Raw genomic sequence first — 17,963 nt, 5'->3', positions numbered from 1 at the left:
TGTTTCTCATTAGTATAAAGATATGCTTTGGAGAAAGAAATGGCTCTCTCAGACTATATGTCACAGATCTCTTGTACTCAAACACGAAATTCAGGTGATCATATTGCTCAAAGCAATAATGCCAAGTATGTATTTTTCTGACTTTGAGATTTGTAGATCTTAAGATCGTGCATTGTAATTACGTCTCAGTCAATGTGTTTTATCGGCTTATTTAAAATGCCGGATGATAGTAATCGTAAGTAGGCCAGTAAGGCTGTAGCCAGTCCTAGCTAGTACGTTGTCGTTTTTTCGGTTGGTGATCTTCAGAAGAGTGTGCTGGTGCAGGCATCACCATATCGTCTCTGTTAAACATGTACTTAAACTGAGGCATGTACTTCATAATATTTCCTACTTGAATTAGTGGTAATTCTTCGTTTAAAGAAGAGCATTTTCCTGCTTCCATCAACATTTTCATTTGCAGTCTGCATAAGTAAAAGTAATTTCCATTTTCAGTTCATATATATATATACATTTATATTTATTTATTTTTTTTTATTTGTTTTATTTATTATGCAGGTTGTATATCGCTGCAAGAAACTCACCTATTCCCTTGGTATAAATCTATGTTTAAGACATCCGTAAGAACTTGTCTACAACTGTTAATGTCGCAGGCAGGAAAATAATTAGACACAAAATCTGGGAGTGTCATCAACAATTCAGAGTAGATATATGGTTTAAAGTTGATACAAGGTACCATTTTGTCTTCTATTAATGCCTTTTGGACTTGATATGGTTGCGCTTGGCAACTAGACAGAGGCGTTTCCGATATATTTATCAAAGCTTTTCTTCCTCTTGAATCCCTATAAATAGAGTAAATTAAATCCTGTTAATAATAAAAAATAATTTATCAGAGTGACATAATTAAGATATAATAATTCGTGATAAAGCATACCTGGAATTATTACTACTTCCATTCACTGGTATTAAAGGTGGTGGATATTTTGCATGGGATGTATTGTGAACGGGTGGTGTATGCCTTTGCTGACGTGCTAATAACGTTGATGCTGATGTAGGAGCAGGCATAAGGGCTTGTACCTGTTCACTTAAGCCAATCATTTGTGGATACGTTCTGGCTGTGACTGCATCAGGAACACCCAAGGAAGGTGTTGTATATGTCGTAGTTACCCTGCAATATGAATCCTTTTATGATAAGTAGTATGTATCATGTAATTTCAATTAAATAAAATAAAATTTTTAGAAAATGAAAATTATTTCCAGCAGAAAAAATATTTGTACAAAATAAAAATTTCAAACTAATAAATTTGATAATAGACTTTACATTTTAATCTGTTTTATTATCTCTCAAAAATAAAAATGAAATTGTTATTTTTATATCATTTCAATATATATATATATTAAAATATACATATACTTTAATATATGTATATATATATACATATATATACATATATATACATATATTAATATGTATATATATATATGCTATTTATGAATTAATAATTAAAAAATTAATTCAAACTTTTTTATAATTATGATTATTTGATCTAGGCATAAACCAGTTATGAAAATATCAGACAAAATATGTACTTCTGAAATATAGAAGCATATTTAACTTTCATTAGTCCATTAATTACAATATAACTGGATGTTTGCATAGATCAAATGATTTCTATTCATGTTAATTTTGTGCATGCTGTCTTACTCTTTCCGTAGTAGTAGTAAAACTATAGTACATTTAACAGAGACTCACCAGTCATCCTTCCCATAGGTTGGATAACTATACAAAAAAAATTATACATTGTATGTACAAATGCAAAAAGCTTCAGTGCAGAGATCTACATAATAAATAATGATTACATCTATTATGTAGATGAATATTTTAAACATCAAAACAGAAATAATTGACAATCAGTGCTTGGTAAAAAAAAAAAAAATTAAAAAGCCAATATATTTTCGCTGATATCTTTATCAAAGAAAAAGAAAAAAGAAAACAAAAAAAACATGTTTTTAACAAATCTAAGAATCTAATATATTGTTACATTATTCATCTTATGAAAAACTTTAAGCAACTTTATTTATAATAAAAAATAATCTGTATTATATCTGTCTAAAAATATGTAATATTTTATACACATATATGTCTACAAATATTATTATTTAAAGAATAAAAACACTTTTGGTACAAAAAGATCCATAATAATTTATCTAATATCTCTATGCAATTTATATACATGTCATACTATCTATCAAAAAATTGATCATTTAAAATAATTAAAAACAAAAAGCAAGCACAAGTTATTTGGGAAAAGTGCGACAAAGATGAAGTGTAAACTATAAAAAAGGGTGAAGAATTTCATCGACGATATATATGTGTACAATCATTGGAACGAAACATCTTATACTTTTAACTCACCCAAGATTAGGTTGACTGGTGTGCGCCGTTGCTCTTACAAGAGGGGGTGGTTGGGCCTGAGCAACGGCTTGCATAGTAGTAACTGGATAAACTCCAGGGTACTGAGCCGTTGCTCCGCCACCACCCCCTCTACTTCTTGACTGATGAGTAGTATAGGTTTTGCTTGACGCAGATATCTACCGCAGACATTTCAATGGATTAACCATTGTGGAAAGAGAAGGTTAGTCCAAAGTTTAAAGATTACTTACATTGTGCATGTTTAATGGAGGTGGTGTACGTATGAGAGAATTAGCCTGAGAGACAAGAGCAGTTTGGAAAGTCGGTTGTCCACCAACGAGTCCAGACCACCCATTGACTACACCCTGTACAACGTTCAACATCGGTTGAGAAGGGATACTGGATCTCCCAGATGGAAGAGACGATGGCGAGGAATGAGCGGGATGCGTCGTAGCAGGAGTTTGTCTTGACTGACTAACTCGTTGCGTTTGAGCTGCATTCGTAGCACTAGATCCACGTGGTAATATTGTCTGTAAAGGGCCCGCACGCGAATTAAGGCTCGCTTTACTCGTATTATTTTGTACGGATGTTGTCTTCGACACCGGTGGCGTAGGCGGTTGTCTGGTCCATCCGCCACCGCCCCCACCACCCTTGCTACTCACTAACAACTGAGAGTCCATCACTTTGTTCGGCCAATAATCTTCGAACCCCGTATCAGGGGGAAAGTAACTTTTAATATCACTCAAACTGATCACGGAGCATGTCTCACTTGCAAAGAGTTCATTTCTTATACCCTGTACCTTGCAACAAAACTTCAAATACGAAAGGTCCCAACCTTCAAGTTTTTCCGCCTTCAACTTCAAATTCTCCGTTTCGCCCTCGAAATAAAATAGGGGTACGTATTGGAGACCGTCCTTCACCGTATAAGGTACCACAGATTCCTTATTTATTCGTATGAAACCACACTTCTCGGCCTTGTGCCTCCCCGTTACGTTCGGATTCGCGCCGGCCGTTAACTTTGTATAACACACATCCAAAAATGTATAGAATTCTTTAGCATCGGATAACCTCACTACGAGATCCTTGCACGTAAACTGATCCCTTCCAAATTGATTATCGCAATGCTTGATATTAATCTCGTTGAAAAGCTTACTCTCGGCATCCGTAATATAGTAACTTCTTATGCACGTACAGCTATAGATATCCGAGTGCAGGTAACTCAGGTACTTGTTCAACAGCTTAGACTCTAGGATTCGTACCGCGCAATATTTTTCACCGGCACGGAATATGTAAGGTATGTGACACTCATCGAAACTCGTCCATCCGAATCTACCCCTTTGACTTTCATCGTCCAAAGGGGTTTTACCCCCCTCTCCTGTAGCCGTCGATCCTGTTGTTTTCGATACAGTTGAATCGGCCGGACGCTTGTTTAAATATCCAAGGATTCCAGGAAGATTAGCCTGCGACGAAGATAAACACTGACTGGCGGCTCCTCTTTGCTGTGCTGATCCTCCTCCACCTCCACCTCCTCCTCCTCCGCCTCCTCCTCCTCCTGCCGCCGCCGCCGAGACCATTTTCGCCTTGTTCGCTTCCACCATTTTGGCAGCCAATTCTCGGATCTCCGCTTCATCTGGGCGTTCTTGTTTAACGACAACTTTATCGAAACCTATGAAAGAAAAGGAAACATCAATCATTCATTCCTATTTTTAAAGGATTAAGGACGTATGCATGCTTGATCATAGTCGAATCGTTAAATCGAACATGGTGAAAAATGTTCCTCATGTGCTAAATGTGATTTTATATATGTATTAGATAGGATAAATAAATAAATAAATAAATAAATAAATAAATAAATAAATAAATAAATAAATAAATAAATACATACATACATAAATACATACATAAATGAATAAATAAATAAATAAATAAATAAATAAATAAATAAATAAATAAATAAATGCATACATACATACATACATACATACATACATACAGACATACATACATACATACATACATACATACATACATACATACATACATACATACATACATACATACATACATACATACATCATACATACATACATACATACATACATCATACATACATACATACATACATACATCATACTTACATACATACATCATACATACATACATACATACAACACACACACACACACACACACACACACACAAATAAATATGATCTTTCCTTATAATCGTCATTTGTTTCACATAGTCCGATCAATAATATAACTAAACTATAGTTCATATACATTCGAAACAATCCATTTTTGTTAACCGATATTTGTACAATAAAATTTTGATACGACAACTTATTTGAAGAAAAAAAAAGTAATAGTAATACCTAAAATTAGCGAATAAAGAATTTCTCTATACATCAATTATTTTCTTACGATTCACTATTGTTCAAACACTATTATCTACTATTTATATATGCAATAACAAAGCGTAATAATATCGTACGATAGTCAAATGAATTGTATTTATGATTTTAACGTTGCACTATATATATATATATATATATATATATATATATATATATATATATATATATATATATAACGTCTAAGTTGTTCATGACCTGTGCCCGCGTATACGTAATATGTTCTATATAATCAAAATGACTATTATAAATTGAAATTATGTTAGCAAGGTAAGGCTGGCTATTCTAATACGTTTCGTCAACCGATCGAATTTGAATTTACGCGCGGTAAAACTATTACTCAAATTAGAATTCAACACGCAACGGGGAGTCACGTGTGCTTAAGTTTCTCGACTCACATCCTCAAAGCTGAGAGAGAGAGAGAGAGAGAGAGAGAGAGAGGAGAGAGAGATTCAAAAGAATACGCAAGAAACACCAATCAACCAATCCAGTCAACCAACATCGTATACGTGAAATCATATATCATATTAATTTTTTTTTTTAACACGAACAAAAAAGAACGACGCGCGCAACACAACACATAACACACGTGCGCACCATAATAACGACACATCGTTGTGCAAAAAAGATAGAAACAAAAGGAAAAAACGAATCGTCAAAATAAGATAGATAACGCGTTAAAAACATCACAGTTTTCTTCAATCTGACTATTTTTCTTCTTCCTCCTCCTCTCCTCTTCTTCATGATGATATTTATTTCCATAGCTTTCACCTTGTTCTCTATGCCGATGGAAAAGCATCTGTCAAAGTAGAAACTTCGTAAAAGAAACTTACATTTGTCGAAACAGGAATCGAAATCGGTTTGTATCTTACTCTCTCGTACCTTCTAATTGAGTCAATACGACAGACTTTCCAAATGTTCCTATTGCCGTTGTTTAATTATCGAGTTTTAAATAGGATTTCTTTCTATCAACGAAAGCACGAAAGAACACGGTAACATACATACATATATACATACATACATCTCTCTCTTTATCTGTATCTCTCTCTTTCTCTCTTTATCTGTATCTCTCTTTCTCTCTCTCTCTCTCTCTCTCTCTCTCTCTCTACCTTTATTACATAGAACATAGCATTCTCGTTCTTCATCTTGCCAAGGCCGCGTTGTTCCCATTAGATCCCAATTTCTTCTCCATTTCGTTCGATATAAGAGAAATGATAGAGAAAGAAAAAAAGGAATATAAAAGAAAAAGAGAAAGAGAGAGAAAAAGAAGCCAAGAAAATATGGGCCAAGCGAACGTACAATTTGACACTCGATCGTGTGCACTGGTCGTGGAAGGAGTCCTTTTCTCGAGCCATATGGCGTCCGTGCTGCTGTCGGCGCTCGCAACGGGTACGTCCGCAGCGAAGTCGTTCCTCATATCCTCACCGAACGACTATAAATCGACAGTGGGCCGTTGTGTGTGTGTATGGTGATGTTGTTGTTGTTGTTGTTGTTGTTGTTGTTGTTGTTGTTGTTGTTGTTGTTGTTATTGCTGCTGACTCTTCTCTTTTACGAATTACATGCGCGAAAAACCACGTACCGGTAAGAAAAAAAAAAGAAGAGGAGGAGGAGAAGGAAGAGGAGGAGGAAGAGGAGGAGAAGGAGGAGGAGCAGGAGTAGTTCAAAAAGCTCGCGTCGCTTGACTGAGAGACGATGACGATGATGACGACGACAATGACGGCGACGACGACGACGTGCTGCGCCGTCGACGACGACGGCGACAACGACGACGACGACGGCGACGGCTATTGTTGCTCTTGCTGTTCTTGTTGCTGTTGATGACGACGACGACGACGACGACGACGACGACGACTTCGACGACTTCGACGACGACGACGACGACTACTATGACAGCGGCGGCAGCGGTGAAGGTGGTGGTGGCGGTGGCAGCGACGTCGAAGACCACGTTACACGATGCAAGACCGCACAGAAAACTCCCCTTCTCGCTCTCTCTTTCTCTCTGATCTCCCACCCACTTCTCGTTCCCCCCCTCTCTCTCTTTCTCCCACTCCCTCTCTTTTTCTATCTTTCTCTCTCCCTACCTCCCTGATACACCGTGGCGCAGTTTCACGCTCTCCCCTCGCCACCCATCATCAAACCAGGTGGCGCGAGCGTGCCCCCGCGTAAGAGAGAAAGAGAGAGAGAGAAACATTATATACCTAGACACATACTCATATAAGCATCAACATACGTACATACAAACAATACATATATACGTACATACACACACATATAAGCACACGGTTAGAGAAAAGAGAATATCGAGAGGGAGAGGGAGAGAAAGAGAGAGAGAGAGAGAGAGAGAGAAAGAGAACAAAAGAGAAAGAAATTAAAAAAATATAATTCAGGAAAATTTTCTTCAAATTAAAATCGTACCTCTGGAGGAGGACGAAACCTCAACGTCTGATCTGAAGACGTTGCTCCTATTCGTGGAAAGCGCCATTTCGCGACTTCCCGTGAATCTTCAATCCTCCATCCAGTGATGGTGGTGGTGGTGGTGGTGGTGGTGGTGGTAGTGGTGGTGGTGGTGGTGGTGGTAGTGATGTTGATGATAATGGTGATGAAGAAGACGATGACGATGACGATGACGGTGGTAATGGTGGTGATGGGTCATGCCTCGACATCAAGCCGTCCGGCTGTAGCTGCACGAGATACTAGACATTGCCGCCGTGTGCTCTCTCTCTGTGCTTTAGCCGGTCCTATGTCACACATCCAATGCAGTCAACTTTTGCCATTGACTGTACTCCCCCACTCACCCTTCCGCGACACCCCTCCTCCTCCACCTCCACCTCCTCCCTTCCTAACCTCACCCGCTCGCTCACTCATTCCTCCCTCACATACTCATTCCTTCCTTCCTCACGGCACACCGTTCTTCTTATTCTTCGTACTGCATGAGGTGTATGTGTACACGCGAATTGTCGAGACTCAGAGGCGACTTCTTTCCCCTCCTTCCTCTTCTTCTTCTTTTTCTTTCTCTTCGTTGTCTTCTTCTTCTTCTTCTTGTTCCTCTTCCTCTTCTTCTTTTCCTCATCTTCTTCTTCTTATTCTTCTTCTTCCTCTTCTTCTGCTTCCGGGACTCCCTTCAACGCGACACAACGCAAATGCTCCTCGCTATCTTCGCTATTATTTCGAACGATCCCGATTCGAGATTCTTTTCTCCCTTTTCCTTCTCCACTGACCTACATCGATTTTATTCCTATGTGCCTTTTTACTTGAGGGGAAAAAATATATATTTGTTTTAATTTTTTTTTTTGTTTTCTTTTTTGTTTTTAAAATTCTATACTCTTTTAAAACTCTGGGTTCTTTTTTTTGTTTATTCGATCACTTTTGATAGCATATACGATTTGAATTGATTCTATTAAGTTTCGTAGATTCCCTTTTTATTCTTTATTTCTTTTTTCTTTTCTTTTCTGCCAGATCCATTTTTTTTAAGTAATTTTAATAACACAATTTGAATTGATCGTATTAAATTTCATAGATTTTTACGTATTTTTTTTTTTTTTTTTAGATTTACCAAGATTTTTTTCTTCATTTTTCTGCAGGTTCTTTTAATAACATATAAGATTTAAACGGATCATATTAAATTCCAAATATAATATAAATCTCCTCAATTCTAATATATATATATATATATATATATATATATATATATATATATATATATATAACATTCTATTATTATACGGAGGAGCACACATTTTTCGGTCTTTCGTTCCAGTGGTAAAGTTTAACGGCCCACTCGTGTGATAGATAAGATCAAGTTAGGAAAAGAATACAAGGAAACGAGTCATAGAACCCGGAAGTTTAGTTTAGTTTAATTTAGTTTCATAATCATTATTGTCATCATCATCATCATCTTCTTTTTCTTTTTTTTTTGCATTTTTCCCGCGAAATGATCAGTTTAACTTTCATACCGTTCGAAAACACGGTATACTACTGCCATCTTGTCTGCGCGCTAAAAATGACGTTCATACAAGGTGTGAACCAAAAGTACCTAAAAAAAAATTTTCGAAAAAATTAATTATTCTTTTGCTTGAGCTAATTTCTTTGTTTTTTGACCTACATATCGCAACAAGTGAAATAATAGGCGAGGGTAAAGTCTAGGGTACTTTTAAAACCATGTTGGAACTTTCGATGTCTCTACCCTGTTATTTGAATACTTGAAATAATCCGATGGGCATTCCGATCATTCCAACGGAATTAAGTTAATGGAGATATGTACTACGAATTAAGCACGTAACTTTAAATAAAAGTAATATATATATATATATATATATATATATATATATATATATATATATATGTATATATATATATACACGCGCGCGCGTAATATATAGACACGCGTATAAGAGTACGTTAATGTGCGTAATTAAATTCGATTTGACGTATGGCTCCGAGTAATACACCGAGGCGCATGCGCGGTGCTCACTTATTCGCGCCCGAACTCCCTTGATCGACGCAGCACGTGGTCGCTGTTCTTCTGTGATCTCTTTCTATCTCTTTCTTACTCCTCTCCCTCTTCTACTCTCTCTCTTTATCTCTCTATCTATATATCTATCTATCTGTCTCCTCCTCTGTCTGACTCTTTTTCTCACCATCTTTTCTCAATGTCCCTTTAAAATCATCTCAAAAGCTTTCTCATCAGAATGATTATAGATAAACGAATCTCATCTAGTTGGCCAAAATAATTTTGTCTGGCTTATAAATTTTGCCTTATAAATGTCCTTCATTTTCCTCTATATATAATAATAATTATCTCCTATATAATATACCCAAAATAACATTTTTAAAAGTTAATTAAGAGTTCTTATTAAAAAATCAATCTTAAGGTTGAATGTTAATTCATTATACAATTATAACGGGGTCACATTTATTGTAAATATAACTACATATCTCTTAATTATAACCCTTATTCCATATTTGTAATTGAATGCATTTTCTCTTATTAATAATACTTTCTTCTAATTAATTAGTTAGTTTGATGTATTAGAAAGGATTAAAAGAAAAAAAAGAGAGAGAGAGAAAAAGAAAAGAAAGAAAAGAAGTTGCAGGAAGATAAAAATAGTGGATAATTTTAAATTTACGTATTTGATTTGTCAAAAGGACGATCAAAAATATTTTTCTTAAAGGAATCATTAGATAGATATTTTATATCGTACAATTATATCGATATATCGTACAATTCATTGACGATTTTCGCATGACACATACTAACACACTAACACACACACACACACAAGTATATGCGAATTAGAATAGTAAAAATTAATTGAGGTAAAAATAAAAACAAAAACAAATGATAAATCTCTATTCTAAGTAATAATGTCGTTATAAATATCTCTGCTGCGCGATAATTGTCAAAGTTTAATCTTATTAATTATTTCAAAGATATATATATATATGTAATGTAATGATGTGTGTGTGTGTGTGTGTGTGTGTGTATGTAGATGTAAATTAACACTTTGCGGTATTCATCAACAGAATCTTGTGGCTTAGCAACATACACTTTATCAATAAACAAACGCATTTTTGATAGTATATATCTATCTGGTAACGTCATAAAAGATGGGCAACTTTAAATTATAAAGAAAAAATTATTTCTACTACGACGTAGAATTAAAAATTGATAAATATTAAACTCTATTAAACGCTATTAAACTCGAATTGAAGAATAATGTGCAGAAAAATCGATTAGTCAAATTTTAAAGTCCAATGAAGAAATATATATATACTTAAATAATATTTAAAATCCCATTAACTATCAGTTTCTACATGTTGAAATAATCGAAAAGACATTATATTATTAAAAAATCAATTATATATGTATATGACTTGTTTCAGTTAGAAATAGATCATTATCGTTGACTGCCTGAGAAAGTAAAGAATATATGTAAAAAAAGAAAAATAATAATAATAATAATAATAATTTGGGACGATAAAGAAAATCGTCAAGGTCAAGATTAAAAAAGATTTATTAATTTATTTTTTACTCCTACATCAGCATTCATACAATCAGAAAAATGTATCGAAAAATATGTTGTTAATAGGAGTATTGAAAGTAAGGATCACGTTTAGATCGCGAACCGCAGTGTTAAGGAAAGTATTTGATTAGAAAGATAAGATTATATATAATATCGCGGATATACTTTCGGACGCAATAGATTACATACTTCAGTGCAAATCCCAAATTCCCAATAAAAAGAGAATTAAGAAAAAAACATATATACATATATATACATATATATATATATATATATATATATGTATATATATATATATATGTATAAGAGTAAAACTCGTGAGTGGTAAGTTTAAGAGTATCGGTATCATAACTTTCGCCGTGGTATAAACTTTTGAACGTGCGCGTGTGTAAAGTTACACGTTATGCGTTGCTGATGAATCCAGTGTTGGTTGGGGCCACGTAAATAATTAAATCGTACGACCGATCGAGTTTCGCATCGTGTTGCATGGATCGGCTGCAGGAGGCTAGGTACATACCGCTCAAAGAGTGGCCAGGACCAGAGCGTAAGATCGTACGAGAAGATGTGACAACGTCGCACGGTCGATATGCTCTTTCAGGCAAAGTGCCAAGATTGGTAAATGTACGCGGGGGTATATAGCCGCGGTTTCAGGTGCCCTCACCCCCTCTCCCATCCATCTGTCCAACCCCCACTACAACTTATGGAACTCGCCCGTGGGATTTCTCTTCAATGGTGGGGGATTGGAAAACGAGAGTGGGGGAACCGAAGCTGCGCAGAACCCAGCCAGACATACTCTCCGATCCGTGCCTTTGCGCACCTCTTAAATACATATACCCGACACGACCTCCTCTCTATGTACTACATATGTATTATACTTATTATTTTAATCATGATTTACAGCCGCGCAGCGTTGCCGGCTCTACTCTATCCAGGCACGCCCACTCCCCCCTTTTTTCAACGTTGCAACCATGTATATTCCCACTACACACATAGAGAGAAACCAGTACACCTAGATGTACACGGCAACGTCGCTTGATCGATACTTGAGAAACGTATATACGTTAAAAAGTCGCCATTTTAAGGATAGTTTTCTTTCGCAATCTCTACTTATTGATACAACCCCTCCTCTCCCTTTCTCTCCCCCCTTTCTACCCCCTCTTTGTTATAATCTAATTTTTCCAGTGCCGATTAATTATCCCTTCACAATTTCATACTTCTTTTTTCCTTTCTATTTTTTTATTTTTCCCATTGCTCTATTTAAAAAAATATCAAAAGCTTTGGCCCCAAAGAACTTCTCTTTCGCAACTAACAAATGCTTGTTTATTCTAGACGATGTCCTTCGTCAAAGACGGATCATCGAGGTCGAAAACCGTCAACAACATTTCCAACGGTTGCGGCGTTGCCATCGCAAAATGGCGGGCGCGGCCTTGGTAGCCCGCCTTCTTCTACGTCTTTCCTCTGGGCCAGTCGTTTTGGCAACACTGGAAGGTCGTTAGCGATCTATTTATAGTCGTTCGCCATTGCCGCTGTTACTATGCCGAGCGAAGCGCATACTTGGTTCAAGGGTTGGCGGGTGCGTGGGGGAGGGCAGCGAGGAATTACTGAAAGAACAATATGGCGCTCAACCGGATGTGCCTTCTTCCAATCTATCCATTCTCTCTCTCGCTCTCGCTCTCTATCTCTCTCTCTCTCTCTACTACACCTCTCACCGCCATTCTCTGTGCTCGTTCTTTCTCTCTCCCGCGCTTTCGCTCTCCTCCCTCTATTTGTTTCTCTCTTCCCTTCACTATCTCCGTTCCTTCCAATCTCCTCCATTCTCTTCTCCCTCTCTCTTTGTACACTATCATAACGACCAAACGATATTTATTTCCTTTTGTAAAAATATGCCATCGCGGAAGCAAATATTACGTAACTATGAAATCGTCCTGGCCAATGTGAGTGGCCGCTTATATAAATTTCGCAATAGAACGTTAACAAGGCGTGTCTCTTTTTCTTGCTAGAGACTATTATGTATACGTATGTATATGGCTATCAGATTTAAATTGATATCTTTACTACTATTGTATTTGTAAAAAAAAAAAAAAAAAAAAAAAAGAAAAAGAAAAAAAAAAAAAAAAAAGCAAAAAAAAACAAAAAAAAAATAAAAAAAAATATAAGGAAAAAAGAAATAAAAAGAATCATAGAAACTAGATAAAAAGCGAATGGTTAGGGATTGTCTAGAGAAAAGAATCCTATTATAAATTGCACAAACGGGAAGCAGGTGAGCTTTCAGAGAAACATTTTTTACGCGCTTAGTAAAATTGCATATGGCGGCGTTCAGTCGTCGCAGCTGACGAGAATCGTAAGGTATTATACACACACATACGAAGTAATATATATACGTATATATGTATATATGTACATAGGATATATATATACATATATATATATATATATACATAGTACCTACATCTATCGCACAGAAAGCACGCATGCGACTTGCCCGAAGCCGGGCGACTTCGGAACAGTTCGGCTAACTTCGTGAAAGTACCTCTTTGTTACATCACTACTCGGGTTCTTATGTAGTATATAGATGAGGGTACATTATGTACTGCGCTAGTACATATTTCCCTGGCGACTCTCGGACCGCCTATATACATACCACGCGTATATATTTGGCTCCGCGTATATACATACGATAATACATACGCATGTATATATAAATATATATGTATACATATATATACCTGCGCGCACAAGTGACGACGGACGGTCGGTCGGCCTGGTAAGCGCTACCACTACCACCGTCACGACACACCATCCTACCCCACCATCATCGACGCTACCACCATCACGGTCCACGTTACACGATGTGCGCATTTGTGGATCAACTGTACGAGGAGCATGGCTGGCTAGCTACATACTCGCGCGCATACATCTACTTAGTTTCCTTTAACGTGAGCGCTTCTTCAAATAAAAAATAAAAAAGAAAAAAAAAACGAAAAAAGAAAAAAAATAAATAAATAAAAAGAGAAAAAACAAGGGGAAAAAAATAAAAACATCGTTGTGAGGTACATACGCGTATGTACGTATAATATACATACTATATATATATACATATATACATATATACATAACACACACATACAGATATATATATATATATATATATATATATATATATATATATATATATACACGCTGCCGAGAGGCTTTTTTGACCATATCTCACACCATTGCACCCCTTTTCCATCTTTAATTTTCCGGCACTACGATCCAGAAGAGGGAAGAGGAAAAAGGGGGGGAGAGAAAAAGAGATAGAAAGAGAGGCCACTCGTAGATAATACGCTTGGCATATTTAATGAAAAAGTATGAGATATACATAGTATACTACAGGGTGGATAAAAAATCCCTAGGAGAGCAAAAAGTTCCTAAGTAAATTTAAAGATCGATTACTTTTTTTTGATCTGTAGTTAGGCTTCGAATTTTACAAAGCTAAGCTTGCAATTTCATAAAAAAAAGGAAAAAAGGAAAAGGGGGAAAAGTAATTGATTTTTAAAATTCACCTAGGAACTTTTGGTCCTCCTAGGGACTTTTGGCCCAGCCTGTATGAGAAACATAGTGTAATATAATAAACGAGAATATTTGTGCATACACACGCGTGCGCGTATATATATATATATACTTACTAGTATATATATACTAGGTTCGTATGTGCATCACGATGAGAGACGAGGAACACCATTTATAAGACCCTCATGAATAATAAACTCGGCAGCATTCGATTCCGCGCTCTTTCTATATATACACGACGGATTATATTATATTATTATTTATTATTATTATTATTATTATTATTATTATTATTATTATTATTATTATTATTATTATTATTATTATTATAACGCATCGTAAATCACATTATCAGATTATTATTTTTTTCATTCCGCATACATAAGAATATTCCTGTACCTATAACTCATATATAGAAACATTAAATTGATTTAAAGCATCCATGGTTATGGGAGATCATTATTATCTTCGTAGAACGTGAAATTGATATCGGAAAGATAAGAGACTCGCATATTTTCTTTATCATATATATGTATATATATATATACACATATATATGATTATTTATAGCTATGGTTGTGTATATATATATATATTATAAACAATATATAATATATATTATTTTATTTTTTTTTAGTTAATATATTATATACTATATTAGTTTAGTTATATATATATACATATTTATATATGCTGAAATTACACAGTACATATTTATATAGATATAGTTGGTTATATATATATATATATATATATACACGAATATCAATATATTAAAGTAAAAAAGAACTTGATACCACCAATTTCATCTTCTGCTTGGATAATCTCTAAGACATCCGCCATATTAGAAGACGCCAACAGAGCAATGTCTGCGATCGATTTGTTCTCGATGTTGTTTCACCTTCCTAATGGGATGTCTACTGCTTAGACGTTCGATGACAACAAGATACATTAGATCAAACGATATATATAGTTGATACTAATACGTAACACTTTAGTATCTACCTTATTTTGATCATTTGCATTTTCATTTTCGCACGATTTTAATTTAAGTAATCGTAAGAGAACACAAACCAACGAACGAGCAACATTCAGACAGGCGCGAAAAATAAACGAATAACGTTACAAAAAAAGTTTAAGTTAGGTTTGGTTAAGTTAAGATAGTTCAGGTTAGGTTAAGTTAAGAAACATCGACGAATCGTAAAAAGATATTTCATTGTTCATTAAAAATTCAATCGTATAATCCAAATTATGTTTTGAAAATAATAATAATAATAATAATAATAATAATAATAATAATAATAATAATAATAATAATAATAATTTATTATGATTACTATTAAGAGAAGATTGTGGGGAGAGACATTCCCTTTTTAAAATGCGGCTACGTCTTCTTACATGCTCTCTCTCTCTCTTTCTCTCTCTCTCTCTCTCTCTCTCTCTCTCTCTCTCTTTTCCTCCATCCCTCTCTAACGCTCGTTTTAGGGATCGTCTTACAGTGTGCCTTAAATAAATCATGACGTCATTCCTCGAAACTTCGTACGAACGAAGAGATATCTAAACGATATTAAAGCATTCATCCATCTCGTGGAAGATTTGCCATCCATCGATAAAGTTCGAAGAAACGCCAAGGTAGTATGTATAATCCTTTCAAACGTTCAGTTCGAAAGAGATCGATTCGAGCTTGTGTTTTTATTCGACCACGTGGTCCGTCTGCCGTGTATCGCGCGCGCAAGGTGTCTCGCGCGCAACGTTTAATTATGCGTAAGCTCCGGTCGTGATCCTACATATATATCGTGAAATAATTGATCTACACATATATATATATATATATATATATATATATATATATATATACTTCTCATATAACACACTTAAATCATTGACAAGTTTTGTAAATAAAGTATGTCATTGATACAATGCTCGTTATAAAATTATAAACCGATCGCGACGCACGCATGTAGAACACTGATTTTCAATGTAAATATATATATATATATATATATATATATATATATATATATACGCATAGAGACGTACACACAAGAGGAGGAGGTTCTATCGATACAAATAAAAACAATCGTCCCGGTCTTTCGTACGAATTTCATTGAAAGTATTTTCTTGAGAAAAACACGAAAGGAGAAATAGAAGAATTCGGAAGAGAGAAAAGGAAAATAGATAAAAGAGAGATATATATCTCGTTGATTAATATCAACGATATAAAATTAAGAGAAGTTTCGGTAAAGAATCAGAGGAGTATAAGCAATATAATGTAATGGTATAATATAATTTGTACAGTATAAAAGGCATGAGAAAAAAGAGAGGAAGAAATGAGAGAAAGAATGATGATACAAGAAATGTGGAAAAGACAAGATCTTAAATAACTGAGTCAAGGTATAGTCAATAGGTTAACTTTGTCAACAGAGTTTCGCCGTACAACCAACCGCGCTGTGTTTGGCGTATTGCCGCTTGTAATCACTACTATTGCCGCTAGCGCCGGCACTGTCGCCACCCATAACCTCAAAATGTAAGTTCCTTACCTCTTGTAACACGGGCTTCGACGATCTGCACGTCCTCGTCGATGATCCTGTCGTTCATCTTCTCCTTCTTCTCGTTAGTCTGAACGTCCATGCACATAATTTCGCCCCTTTGAGCGACACTTTCGACCCACGGTCAAGGCACTACCCTTATTTATTATTCGTGACATTTACATCGGCCGCCGGTCTACATATAACCGCGAAATTCATACGCGACACGAAAGAGAGAAGTGAGATATGGAGTTAAACAAAACTAGAGAGAGAAAGAAAGAAAGAAAGAAAGAAAGAAAAAAGAAAGAAAGAAAAAAGAAAGAAAGAGAGGGAGAAAGAAGGGGAGAGATAGAAAGATAGAAACAGGAGATAGGACAATATTAAGAAGAATCCAATAGGATTTCCTCTGAGATAGGGCGCGCTGCTCGTGCTGCTCGTCGTCGCGTTTATTTCAAATCCTGTGTTTCTCGTTTTCGCTCTCGATCTCTTTTGTACATATAACACTCGCGTACGTACGAATACACGAACGAACAAATGAACGACGGAACGGAACGAAACGAAACGAGACGAAACGGAACGAAACGAACTCACGAACGGACGGACGAATAGATGAAGTGGACGCGCCACGTTTTTTTTCTTTTATTTTTTTTTTTTACTCACTGCGTGAACGCGAATACGAGCGAGCGAGCGAACTTAACGGACATGCTATTAAGATGGGGTGATTTAATGATGATCAAGAAGAATAATATTTTATTCTCCAAATAGACGAACACTGTTCGAACTTATTAAACGCAGGATTATTCTATTCGCGCGTTCGACCACGCTTTTCCGTGCCGTTTTCTTACGGCGTTCAACGGAGAGGCTGACCCGGGTTCCGTTCAGATTTGAATGTGGCACACGTTGCCAGTTCTTTCTCGTATCCTCCCTCCATACCCTTCCACCCCCTTTTATCCTCCCTCCCTCCGATCCCGCAACTCCTATCCCCACCACCAAACGCGGTTGTCCCCCACCCTCCTCTCCCGATTGTTCCGTCCCTC

General features: G+C 35.9%; 1 protein-coding gene across 6 annotated transcripts in view; it reads right to left on the bottom strand.

The window, feature by feature from the left end:
* LOC124425551 overlaps positions 1–17,828 on the bottom strand; it is a 19,257-nt gene extending 1,429 nt beyond the window's left edge. Inside the window, exons 1-10 of one of the 6 annotated variants that reach the window (XM_046966029.1) lie at positions 16,939–17,828; positions 7,239–8,073; positions 6,123–7,021; positions 5,933–6,006; positions 2,662–4,076; positions 2,414–2,589; positions 1,751–1,777; positions 932–1,165; positions 582–839; positions 1–461 (exon numbers count right to left, since the gene is read on the bottom strand). The exon at positions 1–461 is cut by the window's left edge and continues 1,429 nt beyond it. In XM_046966029.1, coding sequence (XP_046821985.1) covers positions 266–461; positions 582–839; positions 932–1,165; positions 1,751–1,777; positions 2,414–2,589; positions 2,662–4,076; positions 5,933–6,006; positions 6,123–6,178 — 2,436 coding nt within the window. In that variant the 5' untranslated portion in view covers positions 6,179–7,021; positions 7,239–8,073; positions 16,939–17,828 and the 3' untranslated portion in view covers positions 1–265. Of the gene's footprint in view, positions 462–581; positions 840–931; positions 1,166–1,750; positions 1,778–2,413; positions 2,590–2,661; positions 4,077–5,932; positions 6,007–6,122; positions 7,089–7,238; positions 8,074–16,938 lie in introns of those variants that run through there. The other 5 variants (XM_046966032.1, XM_046966031.1, XM_046966030.1 and 2 more) reach the window with 5 other exon arrangements.
* Positions 17,829–17,963: the final 135 nt, after the last annotated feature.

The sequence above is a fragment of the Vespa crabro genome, chromosome 7 (assembly GCF_910589235.1).
Source record: "Vespa crabro chromosome 7, iyVesCrab1.2, whole genome shotgun sequence".
Taxonomy (NCBI): Eukaryota; Metazoa; Arthropoda; class Insecta; order Hymenoptera; family Vespidae; genus Vespa; species Vespa crabro.
The sequence above is the reverse complement of the archived record's forward strand: the minus strand, read 5'-3'. Positions and strand labels throughout refer to the sequence as shown.